The sequence below is a fragment of the Somniosus microcephalus genome, chromosome 7, assembly GCF_052327205.1.
Source record: "Somniosus microcephalus isolate GS21.2 chromosome 7, FLI_Smic_1.0, whole genome shotgun sequence".
NCBI lineage: Eukaryota > Metazoa > Chordata > Chondrichthyes > Squaliformes > Somniosidae > Somniosus > Somniosus microcephalus.
The window spans coordinates 267,695,324-267,713,551 of NC_140993.1; the positions used below are offsets into that span (position 1 = coordinate 267,695,324).

Sequence of the window (18,228 nt, forward strand, 5' to 3'; positions counted from 1 at the left end):
TAGGGTAGACATAGAGAAGATGTTTCCTCTTGTGGGGGAGCCCAAAACTAGGAACCATAAATATAAGATAGTCGCTAATAAATCCAATAGGGAATTCAGGAGAAACTTCTTTACCCAGAGAGTGGTTAGAATGTAGAACGCGTTACCACATGAAGTACTGTAGTTGAGGCAAATAGCATACATGCATTTTAAGAGGAAGCTAGATAGGCACATGAGGGAGGAAAGAATAGAACAATAGCAAAATATTGCGGATGCTGGAAATCTGAAATAACAACAAAATGCTGGAAACACTCAGCAGGTCAGGCAGCATCGAGGAGAGAGAAACTGAGTTAACGTTTCGGGTCGAGGACCCTTCGTCAGAACTGGAAAAGGTTAGAGAAGAGAGATTTTTAAGCAAGTGCAGGGGCAGGGACAGGGAGGAGGGGAGGAAAGAACAAAGGGAGGGACTGTGATGGGCTGGAAGGCAGGAGAGATTAACTGACAAAAGGGATGATGGTGCAAGGCAAAAAGAGAAGGTAATGGGACAAGTTAAGAAACAAAAGATGACGCTGGATGAGGTGTAAATGGTGATGGCAGAATCATCAACAGCTACCATGAGAGAAAAAAAGGGAAAAAATATAGGGGATGAGGTTATGGTCTGAAATTGTTGAACTTGATGTTAAGTCCAGAAGGCTGTAAAGTACCTAATCGAAAGACATTTAAGCATAAAGGCACTTTACAGCCTTCTGGGCTTAAAAGAAAGACAAAGACTTGCATTTATATAGCGACTTTGATGACCACCGGACGTCTCAAAGTGCTTTACAGTCAATGAAGTACTTTTGAATAGGAGTCGCTGTTGTAATGTGGGAAACACGGCAGCCAATTTGTGCACAGCAAGGTCCCACAAACAGCATAGTCATAACGGCACTCAAAAATCACTTCCCATCAACACGAAAGTGACAGTCTGACTGAATCTTTAATGATCATTCATGAATAAACTAAATGTATATTACATTTTCATAGAGTTATAACTGCACAGAAGGAGGCCATTCAGCCCATCGAGTCCGTGCCGGCTCTCTGTAGAGCAATCCAGTCAGTCCCATTCCCCCGCTCTATCCCCGTAGCCCTGCAAGTTTATTTCCCTCAAGTGCCTATCGAGTCTCCCCTTGAAAACATTGAGTGTCTCCGCTTCCACCACTTCCATCGGCAGCGAGTTCCAGGTCATCACCACTCGCTGCGTAAAAAGGTTTTTCCTCACATCCCCCCTGTATCTCTTGCCCAAAACCTTAAATCTGTGTCCCCTAGTCCTTGTACCATCAACTAGTGGGAACAGCCTTTTCCCGTCTAGCCTATCCAAACCCGTCATAATCTTGTACACCTCTATCAAATCATCCCTCAACCTCCTTTACTCTAATGAAAACAAATCCAGCTTCTGCAACCTGTCCTTGTAGCTAAGATCCCCCATCCCTGGAACCATTCTGGTAAATTTCCTCTGCACCCTCTCAAGGGCCTTTACAAAGTGTGGTGACCAGAACTGGACGCAATACTCCAGTTGTGACCTAACCGGCACTTTATAAAGGTTCAGCATAACTTCTCTACTCAATACCTCTATTTATGAAGCCCAAGATCCCATATGCTTTGCTAACCACTCTCTCAATATGTCCTGCCACCTTCAGGGACCTATGCACATTAACTCCCAGGTCCCTCTGTCCCTGCACACTCTTTAAAACTGTGCCATTAAGTGTATATTGCCTCTCCCTGTTCCTTCTGCCAAAATGCATCACCTCACACTTCTCTGTATTAAATTCCATCTGCCACTTGACTGCCCATTCTGCTAGCCTTTCTATGTCCTGCTGCAGTTGATTGGTATCATCCTCACTGTTTGCCACACCCCCAAGTTTGGTGTCATCGGCAAATTTAGAAATTCTACTCTGTATTCCAATATCCAGGTCATTTATATATATCAAAAAAAGCAGTGCCCCCAGCACTGACCCTTGGGGAACACCACCGTCTACCATCCTCCAGTCTGTAAAACAGCCATTTAATACAACTCGCTGTTTTCTATCCTTAAGTCAATTCCTTATCCAAACTGCCACTGACCCACATATTCCATGAGCCTCAATTTTGTTAACCAGCCTTCTATGTGGTACTTTGTCAAACACCTTCCAAAAATCCATGTAGACAACATCCATTGCATTCCCTTCATCAATCCTCCCTGTTACTTCATCAAAAAATTCAATTAGATTAGTCAAACACGATCTGCCTTTTAAAAATCCATGCTGGCTCTCCCTTAATTAGCTTAAACCTCTCCAAGCGCCTGTTAATTTTTTTCTGGATCATTGTTTCTAAAACTTTACCCACCACTGATGTTAAACTGACCGGCCTATAGTTACTAGGATTGTCCTTACACCCTTTCTTGAACAATGGTGTCACATTTGCCACTTTCCAATCCTCAGGCACCTCCCCCGCATCTAGAGAAGATTGGAAAATTATGGCAAGCGCTTCTGCTATCTCCTCCCCCAATTCCTTTAGTAACCTGGGATGCAAGCCATCTGGACCAGGCGACTTATCCACTCTAAGCATACCCAGCCTTTCGAGTACATCCTGTCTATCAATTTTCACCCCTTCCATTGCTTCTACCTTTTCCATTTCTGTTGATATTTTGTCAGCATCCACCTCCTTAGTAAACACCGATACAAAGTACTCATTGAGTATTCTAGCCTTGTCCTGCGCCTCTAAGCCTATATCACCTTCTTTGTCCCTAATAGGCCCACCCCGCCTCTTACTACCCGCTTACTGTTTACATGCTGGTAGAAGACTTTTGGGTTCCCTTTTATGTTAACCGCCATTCTACTCTCATATTTTCTCTTTGCCAATCTTATTTTCATCTTCACTTCCCCCCTCAACTTATCAGCAATGTGATAATGACCAGATAATCTGTTTTTTTGTTATGTTGATTGAGGGATAAATATTGGCCAGGACACCAGGGATAACTCCCCTGCTCTTCTTTGAAATAGTGCCTTGGGATCTTTTACATCCACCCGAGAGAGCAGACGGGGCCTCGGTTTAACGTCTCATCCAAAAAACAGCACCTCCGACAGTGCAGCACTCCCTCAGCACTGCACTGGAGTGTCAGCCTAGCTTTATATGCTCAAGTCCCTGGAGTGGGACTTGAACCTACAACCTTCTAACTCAGAGGCGAGTGTGCTACATCGAGTTCAACAATTTTGGACTATAACCTCGTCCCCTATATTTTTTCCCTTTTTTTCTTAGAAAGTAGCTGTTGATGATTCTGCCATCACCATTTACACCTCATCTAGAGTCATCTTTTGTTTCTTAACTTGTCCCATTACCTTCTCTTTTTGCCTTGCACCATCATCCCTTTTGTCAGTCAATCTCTCCTGCCTTCCAGCCTATCACAGTCCCTCCCTTTGTTCTTAACTCCCCTCCTCCCTGTCCCTGCCCCTGCACTTGCTTAAAAATCTCTCTTCTCTAACCTTTTCCAGTTCTGACGAAGGGTCCTCGACCCGAAACATTGACTCTGTTTCTCTCTCCTCGATGCTGCCTGACCTGCTGAGTGTTTCCAGCATTTTGTGGTTAGAAAATAGAAGGTTATGCTGATAGGGCTAGTTGAGCTCTAGTCTTTGTTAATTCCTCAATTTTTGCTGGCAAAGGAGCATAATGAGGAACAAAATGATAAAAGGACAAATTTGGATTGAAATTTGAAATTATGGAGCATATAAGGTTTAGAAAAAACTGTAGCTTGGACAAACTTTGGTAAAGGCAAAGGGTACATGATAGAGCAATCAAAAGAGTACAGGAAGAAAGACTTTCATTTATAGAATGCCTCATCAGACCTTTCACAAGCCCTTCATGTTTTAAATACACTGAATTTTGTGCACAGCAAGAGCCCACAAACATCAATGAGATGAATTACCATTTTTGGTGGTGTTGGTTGAAAGTGGAATATTGGTCAGGACACCGGGAGAACACCCTTGCTCTGCTTCGAATAATTTTAGGAGATATTTTACACCCACCTCAACACTCAGTTTAACGTCAGATTCAATGAGCGGCACTCCCACAGGGTCTGCAGGCATGTTGTACCCAAGACCTGAATACCACAAAGTACTCAGCACACAGAGAAAGGCGTACAGTTTAGATCTGCAACTGATTGGAAAAACAGCATCTGATTGTGGGGCAGGTTATCACAGGTGGTGCATGGAAGGCTTGTATAGCAAAGGTGAATTCAATGTGTCAGGGCATAAGTACTACTGAACACAGCGGTAACCCAGCTCAGCTGATTGCAAATACAGTAGTGTAGTGGTTATGTTGCTGGACACATGATCTAGATGAGGGAACTAGATGTAATATCTCCAAGTTTGCAGACAACACAAAGCTGGGTGGGCGTGTGTGCTGTGAGGAGGATGCCGAGAAACTCCAGGATGATTTGGACAGGTTGGGTGATTGGGCAGAAGCATGGCAGATGCAGTACAATGTGGATAAATGCGAGGTTATCCACTTTGGTGGCAAAAACAGGAAGGCAGATTATCATCTGAATGGCAATAGATTGGGAGAAGGGGAAGTGCAACGAGACCTGGGTGTCCTTGTGCACCAGTCGCTGAAGGTAAGCATGCAGGTGCAGCAGGCGGTTAAGAAGGCAAATGGTATGTTGGCCTTCGTAGCGAGAGGGTTCGAGTACAGGAACAAGGATGTCTTGCTGCAGTTGAACAGGGCCTTGGTGAGACCACATCTTGAGTATTGTGTGCAGTTTTGGTCACCTTATCTGAGGAAGGATGTTCTTGCCATGGAGGGAGTGCAGCGAAGATTCACCAGACTGATACCTGGGATGGCAGGAATGACGTATGAGGAGAAATTGGGTCAATTGGGCTTATACTCGCTGGAGTTTAGAAGAATGAGAGGGGATCTCATTGAAACTTACAAAATTCTAACAGGACTGGACAGACTAGATGCAGGAAGGATGTTCCCGATGGTCGGGGAGTCCAGAGCCAGGGGTCACAGTCTAAGGGTAAGGGGTAAGCCATTTAGGACAGAGGAGGAATTTCTTCACCCAGAGAGTGGTGAACCTGTGGAATTCTCTACCACAGAAGGCAGTGGAGGCCAATTCATTAAATATATTCAAGAAGGAGTTAGATATATTTCTTAAGGCTAAAGGGATCAAGGGATATGGGGAGAAGGCAGGGACAGGGTACTGAGTTTGGATGATCAGCCATGATCTCATTGAATGGCGGAGCAGGCTCGAGGGGCCGAATGGCCTACTCCTGCTCCTAACTTCTATGTTTCTATGTTATGTTTCTATGCACGAGTAATCCAGAGACCGTGAGTTCAAATCCCACCGTGGGCAGTTTGAGAATTTTAATTCAGTTTCAATAATCTGTTAATAAAAAGCTGGTGTCAGTAAAAATTACCTTGAAGCTGTTGGATTGTTGCAACAAAAAAAAAAAACTGGTTCACTGATGTCCTTTAGGGAGGGAAACCTGCCGTCCTTACGCGGTCTGGGCCTATATGTGACTCCAGTCCCACACCAACCTGGTTGACTCTTAACTGCCCCCTGAAGCGGTTTGCAAGACACTCAGTTGTATCAAACCTGCTACCAGCGGTTCAAGAAGAAGGCTCACCACCACCAATTTCTCAATATAATGTTTACAACAGGGATTGCGCTTCAAAAGTACTTCATTGGCTGTAAAGCACTTTGGGAGGTTGTGAAAAGCGCTATATAAATGCAACTTCTTTTTCAGGGCATCTAGTGATGGTGAATAAATGGAATTGGAGTTATTATTGTATTAGTACACTGTAGCTAAGGTGGACTGGTCACTTAGTCCGAGTGCTAGACTACCCAGGCAGGTGTTGTACGGTACACTGAAGCTCCCGTGTTGGTCAGTTCAAAAGAATTTTAAGGATTGCCTGAAGACCCGAGCTGAGAAAACGTGGCATCTCAACTGACGCACGGGGGCACGATGCTGGTGATGGGGAATTGTGGCAAAACGGGGCTTCACCATGGTACGGGACAGCTCGCAGCGAGTCCTCTCCAGCTCGCCGGAGAAAAGAGAGAGAGCCCAAAGGAAATCACTAAAACCACATCGACCTCCTGTGTGTGTGAGGGGAAAACATTCTCACAGAAATCGTGACTTCACTCATACCAGAACCCATAACCTGTATTAACTGGAGATGAATCATAGGCTGTCACCATCGACGTCAATGATGAAACCATAATCATCAATGCTGGAAAAACTCAGCAGGCCAGGCAACATCCGTGGAGAGAAAATTGAGTCAACGTTAATAGTCAACGAAAATAGAGACTCTATTTTCTCTCCACGGATGTTGCCTGGCCTGCTGAGTTTTGCCAGCATTTTCTGTTGTTATTTCGGATTTCCAACATCTGCAGTATTTTGCTATCGTCATCATCATCATCACACGGTATCCAAGAGTACAACCGGAACCCCGAGGGGTTATTCTAGTGAACGTGTCAGTAAAAGAGTTTCCCTGTTCACCAGTTCCAGTGAAATTCCTATCAGAGCATGGTTCCAATGTTCACACCGGGCGAACAATGACAGACTCCGGGAGAAGGACCCTCTGGTCCACCCAGCCTGTCCCGGACCGGGAGCAAATCTTCGCAAATGCAGTGACGATGTTGCAAACCCGACGCCGCACAGGGCACCTGAGGAGATCCGTAAGCCCAGCCGGCAGAATCCAGCCCGAGTAGCTGGTGAGCTTGCTGTGAAGCCTGCCATTACACTCGATTGCTCGCGGTTCCCTTTTTGCCTGCCCACTGTTTGCCCTTTTACATCAATGTTGCTGCCGTCAGCGGGCGATGCCAATAAAAAAAAAAATCAACCTGCAACTTCAACCCCGCTGATGAAAAACGCAGAAAGCCGATAATTTAACATTTCAGGGAGATGCCCAAATCGTGAACTTGCTTGTTCTCTCCACAGAGGCTGCCCGGCCCGCCAAATGTTTCCAGCATTTCCTGCTTCTGTTTCAGATTTCCAGCATTAGCAGTTTTTTTGTTTGTTTTTCATTCGGGAAGCAAAATGATGTGGAACCTTCCACAATGCAGAAGGAGGCTCTTTCTGAGGGTAAATTGTGAAGGGATTCACCATCTCTACATATAATAAATCCATACACTCGATTACAGGGAACACCTGCAGCCGCCGTGTTAATATTTAAACACATAGGATTAGCGCTGGTCTATATTTAAAAGGGGTATAAATGTTGGGATTTGAGTTTGCAAATTGAAATCGGGAATGAGATATGGATGATTTTTGGTTCGAAACCCCAAGATATGGACGGACAAGAGCTGGCAGCAGGTAGTAAGGAGCGAATTAGATCAAGTGCAGGAAGCGTGCAACATGCGGGTCCCGGGTGACTGACAGTGATTGACAGGCGGGCGAGAACCGCTTTGCTGAGGATTTAAACAGGTTGGGGGGCGGGGGGCGGGGGGGATGCAAATCTGCAACAGCCTCCCAGAGCCACCCAGCCCGGCTGGGAGCCCTCACACCTCCCCGGCCTCTCCGGCTCTGCTACCCGGCCGCGGGCACACACACAGGAGCCGGGAGCCCGGCTCACCACCCACTGGGTCCTAGCGCCGGTTCGGCACCAACACACACACACACACACACACACACTCAGAATTCTCAATCTCAGAATTCTCAATCTCAACATCTCATTGAACTTTGCAGGGCAGAACGAATGTTTTAAAAACCACAGAATTTCCACCCCCACCACAAAAAAAAACTAAACTTGGGTTAAAATCCTTCCCAAAACTACAGAATTTTGCAACTACAGCAACCAGCAGAGTGTGTTCGAAAAGGGTCACTCGGGGCTCTGCAACCCATCGACTGCAGACCGTGATGTACTGACAGCTGAACAGCGGTTCTTTTCATTGGTTCTCTTGCATTGCAAACGAAAATCAGGAGGAGAGCTCGCTGAAAATGCCGAGCCTTCTACTACAACACAAACCTTTTAGCTGGAGTTTGAACTTCAGTGTTACAGAACTGGTCAGCTGTGCAATGACCGTCCAAGGCTGACTGTCCCTGAACCACTCGCGTGGTTTAAATCGTCACATTTGCCTTTCGAACCATACTCCGCTGGTGCACCTGAGGTATTTGTTAAAACGAAACCGGCTCTTACCATACACAGGCAGGAGATACAGGGGTTGTCTGTAATTCGGGGGATTTCTATCACATCGCCTTCATTTTCACAGCTTGCCACTGAACCTAAAACACACCGTTTGTGCAAATATTAAAACACCGACACAATTAGAGAGGATATTCGTTTTCCAGAGCTTAGAATATGGAATTGCACAGGACGAGAGTTCATGTTTCCTTACCTGTCAGAAGAGACGGGGAAACGGTGATCTGAGAAAGGAAAACTAAAAAGAAACAGATCAGTAAACGACTGCAGAAGTTTGGCCAGCTCGCCAGAGAGCTGCCGAAATGAAACAGCATCATCACTGCCGGCACATGAATCAACTCCGTCAGAACTAAAACTATATCCCAGCCTAGGATCTCAGCGCCGGCTGCCCGTCAGTCAGGTGTCGGGGATGGTGGATTCGGCGCCAGCCGGTCAGCCTCAGTCCCTGGTATCCACACAGCGATGAGCATCAACCTGCCAACCAGCGACATGCACCTCCAGCCTGAGCGACTCATCACTGTGACAGCGGGCTGCTCATCCCGAGTCTCCTCCTCAGCGTCCCGATCATCTAGAGAGACAGCCGTGCCCGGGATTCGGGGAGTGCAGGCGGGGCTGCCTGGTGTGTGTGTGTGTGTGGAGCTTCACCAATTTAAATCCATCAGTGCTGGCTGCTCTGGGAGTTAGCGCCCGTCTGTCTGCAGTCTGCAGCCTCTCGCGCGCGATGCACCCAGCTAACTGAGCAACTCGCCAAAGCACAGCAAACATTGACTGGATCCACCTACCACCCCATTAGACCGGCAACTGAACACACCACTGGACACATGCCATCCACTGGGGCGATTCAGGGACCCCCCTCCTCCTCCTCCTCCCCAAACCCTGCCTACTGGAGCTCTAAAGAGACTTTAAGCCCCTCGAGATCCCCCGGTTGTCTAGTTTTATCCACACCCTACCTTTACCATGGCAACACGTGTCCCGGGACTGCATTGGGAACTGGTCACACTGTGACTTCTAATTACAGAAACATGTGGAATCCCAATATATTACACATAAAAACACAAACTGCCAGTGATATTACTGGTGGATGTGATGTCAGCCGATGTGATATTTTACTAAGAAAAATACCGATGGGGCATTGTAGTGACGTTGTTGGAGTGAAATTGTTGGGAGTGAAGTTAATTATTGCAGTGAAATTAATTATTGCAGTGAAATTAATTAATGCAGTGAAATTGTTGCAGTGACTTATTGTAATGAAGTTAAAATCAATGGAGTGAAATTGTTCCAGCAAAGTTATTGCAGTGAAATTAAAGTTATTGCAGAGGATCAGTTATGGTCAGCAGACAATTTGTGAGACCGATTTTAACGCACATCCCATTTGCCTCATTCACTCGCCGATCGTTGTGTTTTGTTTAACCGCTGGTTGTTCAGAGTTTTCAGTTCATATCAGTCAATACACAAACACTAAATGATTTGTTCAATTTAAATATATCGAGTAATCCGTCTGAAATTCAGAGAATAATTCGGCACTATCTGCTCGTTCATCTTCAGACCCAATCGGTGGCCGCAGCCGTTTGGGACTGCTCCACAATGTGGCTGAAATATTTATAACACGGGACTGGAATTCAATAAATTATGTAGGACTCGGGAACAAATAGGCTCAGATGGGTTCAACAAGGATCTTTTGTCGGGAGAGTGTTTTGGCGCCTGTTGAAGGTAATCTAACGTGCGATTCATGAATGGGAGGCCAGTGCTAACCACAGACTGGGAGACACTGCCACCTGCACTGGTAGAAAGGGAGAGCCGGCCAGGTATTGGGTTACACTGATCACACACACAGCGTTAACCAGAGCGGGGCCCGGCTCGTAACATGTTGCAGTTCAGCGAGAGGATAAGGCGTGTGTGTGTGCCACATTCATAATGAAATGACCTCTGTGGAAATTTTCATAACCCAGTGTGTGCTCAGCGTGGAGTCTCGACTGAATGAGGGCTCCTGTTCGCTGTGTGCTGAGGCCGTGCGCGAAACGGCGCTTCAGGAAAATAAAATCACCTCCAATCCACTAAGAAAAACTACACCGGTGTGCTATATACAATATATTAAAACCTGAGGTCTGCACACATGTCCTGTTAACATAGAGAACGCAAACGTTAGCATTTATAATGGAAAATGCCCATGTAAACTTGTCATACAGTAATCCCACCATCCGCCAGTGGAGGCACTGCATCACCACTGACAGAAAGAAAGAACTTGCATTTCCATAGCGCCTTTCACAACCTCAGGATGTCCCAAAGCGTTTTACAGCCGGTGAAGTACTTCTGAAGTAGGAAACACAGCATCCAATTTGTGCACAGCAAGGTTCCACAAACAGTACTTTGATAATGACCAGATAATCGGTTTTCTTTTAGTGATGGTAGTTGAAGGATAAATACTGGCCAGGACACCAGGGAGAACTCCCTTGCACTTTTTCGAATAGTTCCATCATGGGATCTTCTACGTCCGCCTGAGAGGGCAGACGGGCACCCTAAAGACGGCACCTCAGACACTCCCTCAGTACTGCACCGGAGTGTCCGCCTGGATAATGGGCTCAAGTCTCTGGAGTGGGACTTGAACCCACAACCTTCTGACTCAGAGGCAAGAGTGGCACCCACTGAGCCACGACTGACACCTGAAGTTGTAATTGCAGTGTGGCCAGTTTACACAGGAATGAAACTATACAAAATGGCATAATGTATAACATTCGAACAGAGACTTAATGACATCTGTGCATCCTGGTCCAATTTTTGCTGCCCTCTAACCCCAGCACCTGAAGGCTACATTGGTTTCATCTCCCTGTGCGGATTGCTTTGGGGGCTTGACTAACACACACACACACACACACACACACACACACACACACACACACACACACACACACACACACACACACACACACACACACAAGCTGACCTGCTATGTCATTGCTCATCGAGTCACAGGGCGAGCTGTTTTAACAGTATCAGAACATTGTGACGGCAAAAATGTTATAGCAGGCGTGACACCAGAGGTGCTTGCGATACCCCAAAAGTTTCAATATATTAGTAGATACAGTGTCTCTCCTGTAAATTCTTTCTGTTTTGAGTTTTTTGAAAATCTGTCTATGTTAACATTTGGCCGCAGAATTACTGTATCCATCCTAGCAGACTGGAGGGTGGTAGGCAGTGGTGTTCCCCAAGGGTTGGTGCTGGGCCACTGCTTTTTTTGATATCTATATATAAATGACCTGGATATTGGAATACAGAGTAGAATTTCTAAATTTGCCGATGACACCAAACTTGGGGGTGTGGCAAACAGTGAGGATGATACCAATCAACTGCAACAGGACATAGAAAGTCTAGCAGAATGGGCAGACAAGTGGCAGATGGAATTTAATACGGAGAAGTGTGAGGTGATGCATTTTGGCAGAAGGAACAGGGAGAGGCAATATACACTTAATGGCACAGTTTTAAAGAGTGTGCAGGGACAGAGGGACCTGGGAGTTAATGTGCATAGGTCCCTGAAGGTGGCGGGACATATTGAGAGAGTGGTTAGCAAAGCATATGGGATCTTGGGCTTCATAAATAGAGGTATTGAGTACAAAAGTAGAGAAGTTATGCTGAACCTTTATAAAGCACTGGTTAGGCCACAACTGGAGTATTGTGTCCAGTTCTGGTCACCACACTTTAGGAAGGATGTGAAGGCACTTGAGAGGGTGCAGAGGAGATTTACCAGAATGGTTCCAGGGATGGGGGATCTTAACTACAAGGACAGGTTGGAGAAGCTGGATTTGTTTTCATTCGAGCAAAGGAGGTTGCGGGGTGATTTGATAGAGGTGTACAAGATTATGATGGGTTTGGATAGGCTAGACGGGGAAAGGCTGTTCCCACTAACTGATGGTACAAGGACTAGGGGACACAGATTTAAGGTTTTGGGCAAGAGATACAGGGGGGATGTGAGGAAAAACATTTTTACGCAGCGAGTGGTGAGGACCTGGAACTCGCTGCCGACGGAAGTGGTGGAAGCGGAGACACTCAATGTTTTCAAGGGGAGACTGGATAGGCACGTGAGGGAAATAAACTTGCAGGGCTACGGGGATAGAGCGGGGGAATGGGACTGACTGGATTGCTCTACAGAGAGCCGGCACAGACTCAATGGGCTGAATGGCCTCCTTTTGTGCAGTTATAACTCTATGAAAATGTAATATACATTTAGTTTATTCATGAATGATGTGGTAAACCACTGTCATACCTGTCTGTGTCTGTATGTGTATTCCACTAGGTACAGGTCTGGACATGCCTCGGCTGACTCCTCCCACTATTCCAGGTATATAAGTGACTACCTCCCAGTCCCTTAGTATTCTGGACGGGTCGACCACTCGAGACAAGACCTTCATTCTTTAGTTAATAAAAGCCTGATTGTTACTCGCTCAACCTCAGTCTTTTGAGTAATTGATGGCGCATCAATTTTATTAACTAAATTTTTTATAATGGAGAAGATCCTCACACCAGCATGCCTGGACCTGGACAGTCGGGAAGCGGACGCTTCCACCAAGTTTGCTCACTGGCTCACGTGCTTCGAGACATTCCTGACTGCCTCCACTGCGGTCGAAACGGATGCGGACAAACTGTCTGTCCTGTTCTCCAAGGTGAACCACCGAGTGTACTCAGTCATCCGGGACGCGACCTCGTACACAGCCGCCCTCCAGCTCCTCAAGACCCAGTACACGCGCCCTGTGAACGAAGTATACGCTAGGCACCTTCTGGGGAGTCGCAAGCAACAACCTGGGGAATCGACTGAGGAATACCTCCAAGCACTGTCCGTGCTTGGCCGGGCCTGTGGGTGTAAGGCGGTAACGCCCACTAAGTACACGGAGGAACTGATCCGGGATGCCTTCGTAGCGGGCCACAGGTCCAACTACACCCGACAGCGACTGCTGGAGCAGAGTGACCTCACCCTCGACAAAGCCTCCGACATCGCACTAACGCTGGACGCAGCCTTCCGGGGCATGGATGCCTACTCCTCTGCACCGTGGATGCCGCGGGGAACGACAACCTGGGACACGGTAGGACAGCCCCATAGCACCGTGCCACCCCAGCCACAGCCCAACAACGGCCCAACTACCGCAGCAGTGTCCCAAAGCCAGACAGCAGTATCCCAAGGCCAGAAATGCTACTTCTGTGGCCAGGCCAAACACCCCAGAGCGCGCTGCCCGGCGAAGAATGCGACCTGCTCGGGCTGCGGGAAAAAGGGACACTACGCCAGCGTCTGCAAGGCCAAAGCCACCCCGAACGCCAGCAGCGCCGCGTGTGGGCCGTGCGAGCCGCCATCTTGGGCCTCCCCAGCCATGTGCGAACCACCGCAGCAGCAGCCATCTTGGACGACTCCAGCCACATGGGAATCATGGACGCCGCCATCTTGGACACCAGCCGGGACGCAGCAGACCGCCAACCCCCCCCCATCTGATACTCGCAGCGACACACCGACCCCTACGCTGGCCTCTGTGACGCTGGACCAAACGAGACCGCACCAGCTAGCTCGGTCCAAAATGGACGTTAAGGTAAACGGCCATGCAATAAACTGCCTTTTTGACTCCGGGAGCACAGAGAGCTTCATCCACCCCGACACGGTGCGGCGTTGCTCTCTCCCAGTCCTGCCTGCGCACCAGCGGATTTCTATGGCCTCCGAGTCCCAGTCAGCGGACATTGGCGGCTACTGCGTGGTGACACTAGTAGTAGACGGGACTGTGTTCAATAATTTTAAACTCCTGGTCCTGCCCGACCTCTGCGCTGCCGTTCTACTGGGGTTGGATTTCCAGTGCCACCTCAAAAGCGTTACGATGGCATACGGTGGCCCCCTCCCCCCACTCACAGTCCGCAGCCAGCAGCCTCCAAATTGCCCGCCGCGCACCAGATGCAACCTCTCCACACTCAGAGTCCCACCCCCCCCACTGTTTGCTAACCTCACCCCCGACTGTAAGCCCATCGCCACAAAGAGCAGGCGATACAGTGCCGGGGACAGGGTTTTCATCAAAACCGAAGTGGAACGGCTCCTGAAGGAGGGGATTATTGAGGGCAGCACCAGCCCCTGGCGAGCCCAGGTTGTGGTCGTTAAGACCGGCGAGAAACAACGCCTGGTCATCGACTACAGCCAAACAATAAACCGCTACACCCTGCTGGACGCCTACCCACTCCCCCGCATAGCTGACATGGTCAACCAGATCGCGCAGTACCGCGTCTTTTCGACCATTGACCTGAAATCAGCGTACCACCAGCTCCCCATCAGCCCTGAAGACCGCCAGTATACTGCTTTTGAGGCAAACGGCCGCCTCTATCACTTCCTTAGGGTTCCCTTCGGCGTTACCAACGGGGTCTCCGTCTTCCAAAGGGAGATGGACCGGATGGTCGATCAAAACGAGCTGCAGGCCACTTTCCCTTACCTAGATAATGTGACCATCTGCGGCCATGACTTGCAGGACCATGACGCAAACCTCGAGAAATTCCTCCACACCGCCCAACTCCTGAACCTGACATATAACAAGGAGAAGTGCATATTCCGCACAGACCGCCTCGCCATCCTTGGCTGTGTTGTAGAACACGGGATCATCGGTCCCGACCCGGACCGGATGCGTCCCCTTATGGAACTCCCACTGCCCCACTGCCTAAAAGCTCTGAAGAGGTGCCTAGGGTTTTTTTCCTACTACGCTCAGTGGGTCCCCTACTATGCAGACAAAGCCCGTCCGCTGATCAAGTCCACCTCTTTTCCCGTGACGGCAGAGGCCCGCTTAGCCTTCCACCGTATCAAGGAAGACATTGCCAAAGCCACCATGCACGCAGTGGACGAATCCATTCCCTTCCAGGTGGAAAGCGATGCGTCTGACTTCGCTCTGGCCGCCACCCTTAATCAGGCGGGGAGACCTGTGGCATTCTTCTCACGAACCCTCCAGGGCCCGGAGACCAGACACTCCGCGGTCGAGAAGGAGGCCCAGGCTATCGTGGAGGCTGTGCGTCATTGGAGGCACTACCTGGCCGGAAAACGATTTACCCTGCTCACTGACCAGCGTTCAGTTGCTTTTATGTTCAACAACAAGCAGAGGGGCAAAATCAAAAATGACAAGATCTTGAGGTGGAGAATCGAACTTTCCACCTACAATTACGAGATCTTGTACCGGCCTGGGAAGCTCAATGAACCCCCAGATGCCCTATCGCGTGGCACCTGCGCCAGCGCGCAGATCGATAGGCTGAGGGCCCTCCACAATGACCTCTGCCACCCGGGGGTCACCAGGTTCTTCCACTTCATCAAGGCCCGCAACCTGCCTTACTCCATCGAGGAGGTCAGGACCATGACCAAGAACTGCCAAGTCTGCGCTGAGTGCAAACCGCACTTTTATAGACCAGACAGAGCCCACCTGATAAAAGCCACTCGCCCTTTCGAACGCCTGAGCGTCGATTTCAAAGGGCCTCTCCCCTCCTCCGACCGCAATGTGTACTTCCTCAACATCATTGACGAGTACTCCCGGTTCCCGTTTGCTATCCCCTGCCCGGACATGACCAGTGCCACGGTCATTAAATCTCTGAACAGCCTCTTCACCCTGTTCGGTTTCCCCAGCTATATCCATAGCGACCGGGGCTCATCGTTTATGAGCGACGAACTCCGCCAGTACCTGCTCGCTAGGGGTATAGCCACAAGCAGGACCACCAGTTACAACCCCCGGGGGAACGGACAGGTGGAAAGAGAGAATGCAACTGTTTGGAAGGCCGCCCTACTAGCCTTAAAGTCTAGGGGCCTTCCGACCTCCCGCTGGCAGGAGGTGCTCCCCGATGCGCTCCACTCGATTCGGTCACTTCTCTGCACTGCCACCAATGCCACCCCTCACGAGAAAATGTTTGTCTTCCCAAGGAAGTCCACATCGGGGACATCGTTACCGCCATGGCTGACGTCCCCAGGGCCGGTACTACTGAGAAGACACGTGAGGGCCAATAAAATGGACCCCCTGGTCGAGAGGGTCGACCTCCTCCACGCCAACCCCCAGTACGCTTACATTGCGTACCCGGACGGGCGGGAGGACACAGTCTCCATACGAGACCTCGCACCCTCGGGGACCGCTGTAACCCACTACCCATTACCACCCCCCCCCACGACCCGATATCCAACCCCAGCAGCCGGCTCGCCTTGGACCATCACCCACGAGGACTACACTCCAGGGCCCCAGCCTACACGGGACGCGACGCCGGAAGCTCCACCACCCCTGCCGTCGCCACGTCGATCACAGCGGCAGACAAGACCTCCGGAGAGACTCCAATACATGAACTTTTAAATACACTTCACCCCGCCGGACTCATTTTTAAACAAGGGGTGAATGTGGTAAACCACTGTCATACCTGTCTGTGTCTGTATGTGTATTCCACTAGGTACAGGTCTGGACATGCCTCGGCTGACTCCTCCCACTATTCCAGGTATATAAGTGACTACCTCCCAGTCCCTTAGTATTCTGGACGGGTCGACCACTCGAGACAAGACCTTCATTCTTTAGTTAATAAAAGCCTGATTGTTACTCGCTCAACCTCAGTCTTTTGAGTAATTGATGGCGCATCAAATGATCATTAAAGATTCAGTCAGACTGTCACTTTCATGTTGATGGGAAGTGATTTTTGAGTGCACATCAATACAACTAAAAACAGTTTAACTCCTGGCCTGACAAAGCAGCAACCAATTTGCATATACATACAGCGCTCTTAATGAAGAAAATGCCCCAAGATGCTTCACGAACATAAGAAATAGGAGCAGGAGTGGGCCATACGGCCCCTTGAGTCTGCTCTGCCATTCAATAAGATCATGGCTGATCTTTTACCTCAACTCCACTTTCCTGCCCGATACCCATATCTCTCGATTCCCTTAATGTCCAAAAAGCTAACAAGAACATAAGAAATATGAGCAACGAACATACGAAAATAGCAGACAGATAAAGACCAGCTGGTTCATCGAGGCTGCCCAATATAGTCCTTAGCATCATGACCCGCATTGGACCTCCCCCACCAATCAGTGTCCACGCAATCTGCTGGGAGAGGCCAAAAATAAACAATATTCCTCTCCGACCCTCAAAGGTGACCAAAGCAAGTTGCAGGAGAACAGTGACCATGAGTCACATTGCCTAAAACCCCCACTTATCTTCTGTAAACTGCGAAATTGGCCATTGATAGAAACTCGGCCATCTCCCTTTTGAACATGTGCAGTGCATCCATGCTCAGTGCCTGAACCGGTCGGTAACTTTTTCCAGAGTGTGGTGACGCTCTGCGAAAAGAAAAACCTCGAGTTCTAGCTTGGTTGTATGCCTATGTAACTTATATGCATGTCCCCTGGTCCTCCCTAACGTATCTAATTCAAATACTCTGTCTACATGGACAGAGAGCAATACCTTCATTATTAACTTTACCTCCTCCTCCCCAGGCTGTGTGGAGCAACAAAGTTTTTCAGGAAAGAATAAAAAACGCTCTTTGGTTGCTGACTGAGACCTTCTTGTCTTGTTGATTGGAGAAAAGGCTGTCCAGGCTCCATTGCAGGAAAGAGATCGTGTTGTGTTGCCATTTCTGGAATATGTGGAGAAGAAGTCAGGTGTGAGAGTTAACCACGATATAGTGAGGTTGATTATAGGGTCATTCGGAGCTCTATACATTTAGGAATGCTGTGGCTATCCTGCTCATGGGACAATTACCACAAGCATTATACTAGTCATTCACTGAATTCTATTCTTTCTCAATACACCATGTCCAATAATAACTATTGCTGCAAAAGCTCAGGTACAACTCTGAAGAGGGTGAATAGGAACATCGGAACAGGAGGTGGCCACTCAGCCCCTGGAGAAGGTTCTGCCATTGAATTAGATCATGGCTGATCTGTATCTACCCACCTTGGTTCCGTACCTGAACATCCTTCCCTAACAAAAATCTATCAATCTCAGTTTTGAAATTTTCAATTGACCCCCAGCCTCAACAGCTTCTTGCGGGGGAGAGTTCCAGATTTCCACTCCCCGTTGTGTGAAGAAGTGCTTCCTGATATCACCCCTGAATGGCCTAGCTCTACTTTTAAGGTTA

The 18,228-nt window shown here is 48.6% G+C and overlaps 1 protein-coding gene across 1 annotated transcript in view; it reads right to left on the minus strand.

Moving 5' to 3' along the window:
* bmper (BMP binding endothelial regulator) overlaps positions 1 to 10,749 on the minus strand; it is a 116,070-nt gene extending 105,321 nt beyond the window's left edge. Inside the window, exons 1-2 of the mRNA XM_085993737.1 lie at positions 8,327 to 10,749; positions 8,128 to 8,213 (exon numbers count right to left, since the gene is read on the minus strand). Coding sequence (XP_085849863.1) covers positions 8,128 to 8,213; positions 8,327 to 8,447 — 207 coding nt within the window. The 5' untranslated portion in view covers positions 8,448 to 10,749. The remainder of the gene's footprint in view (positions 1 to 8,127; positions 8,214 to 8,326) is intronic.
* Positions 10,750 to 18,228: the final 7,479 nt, after the last annotated feature.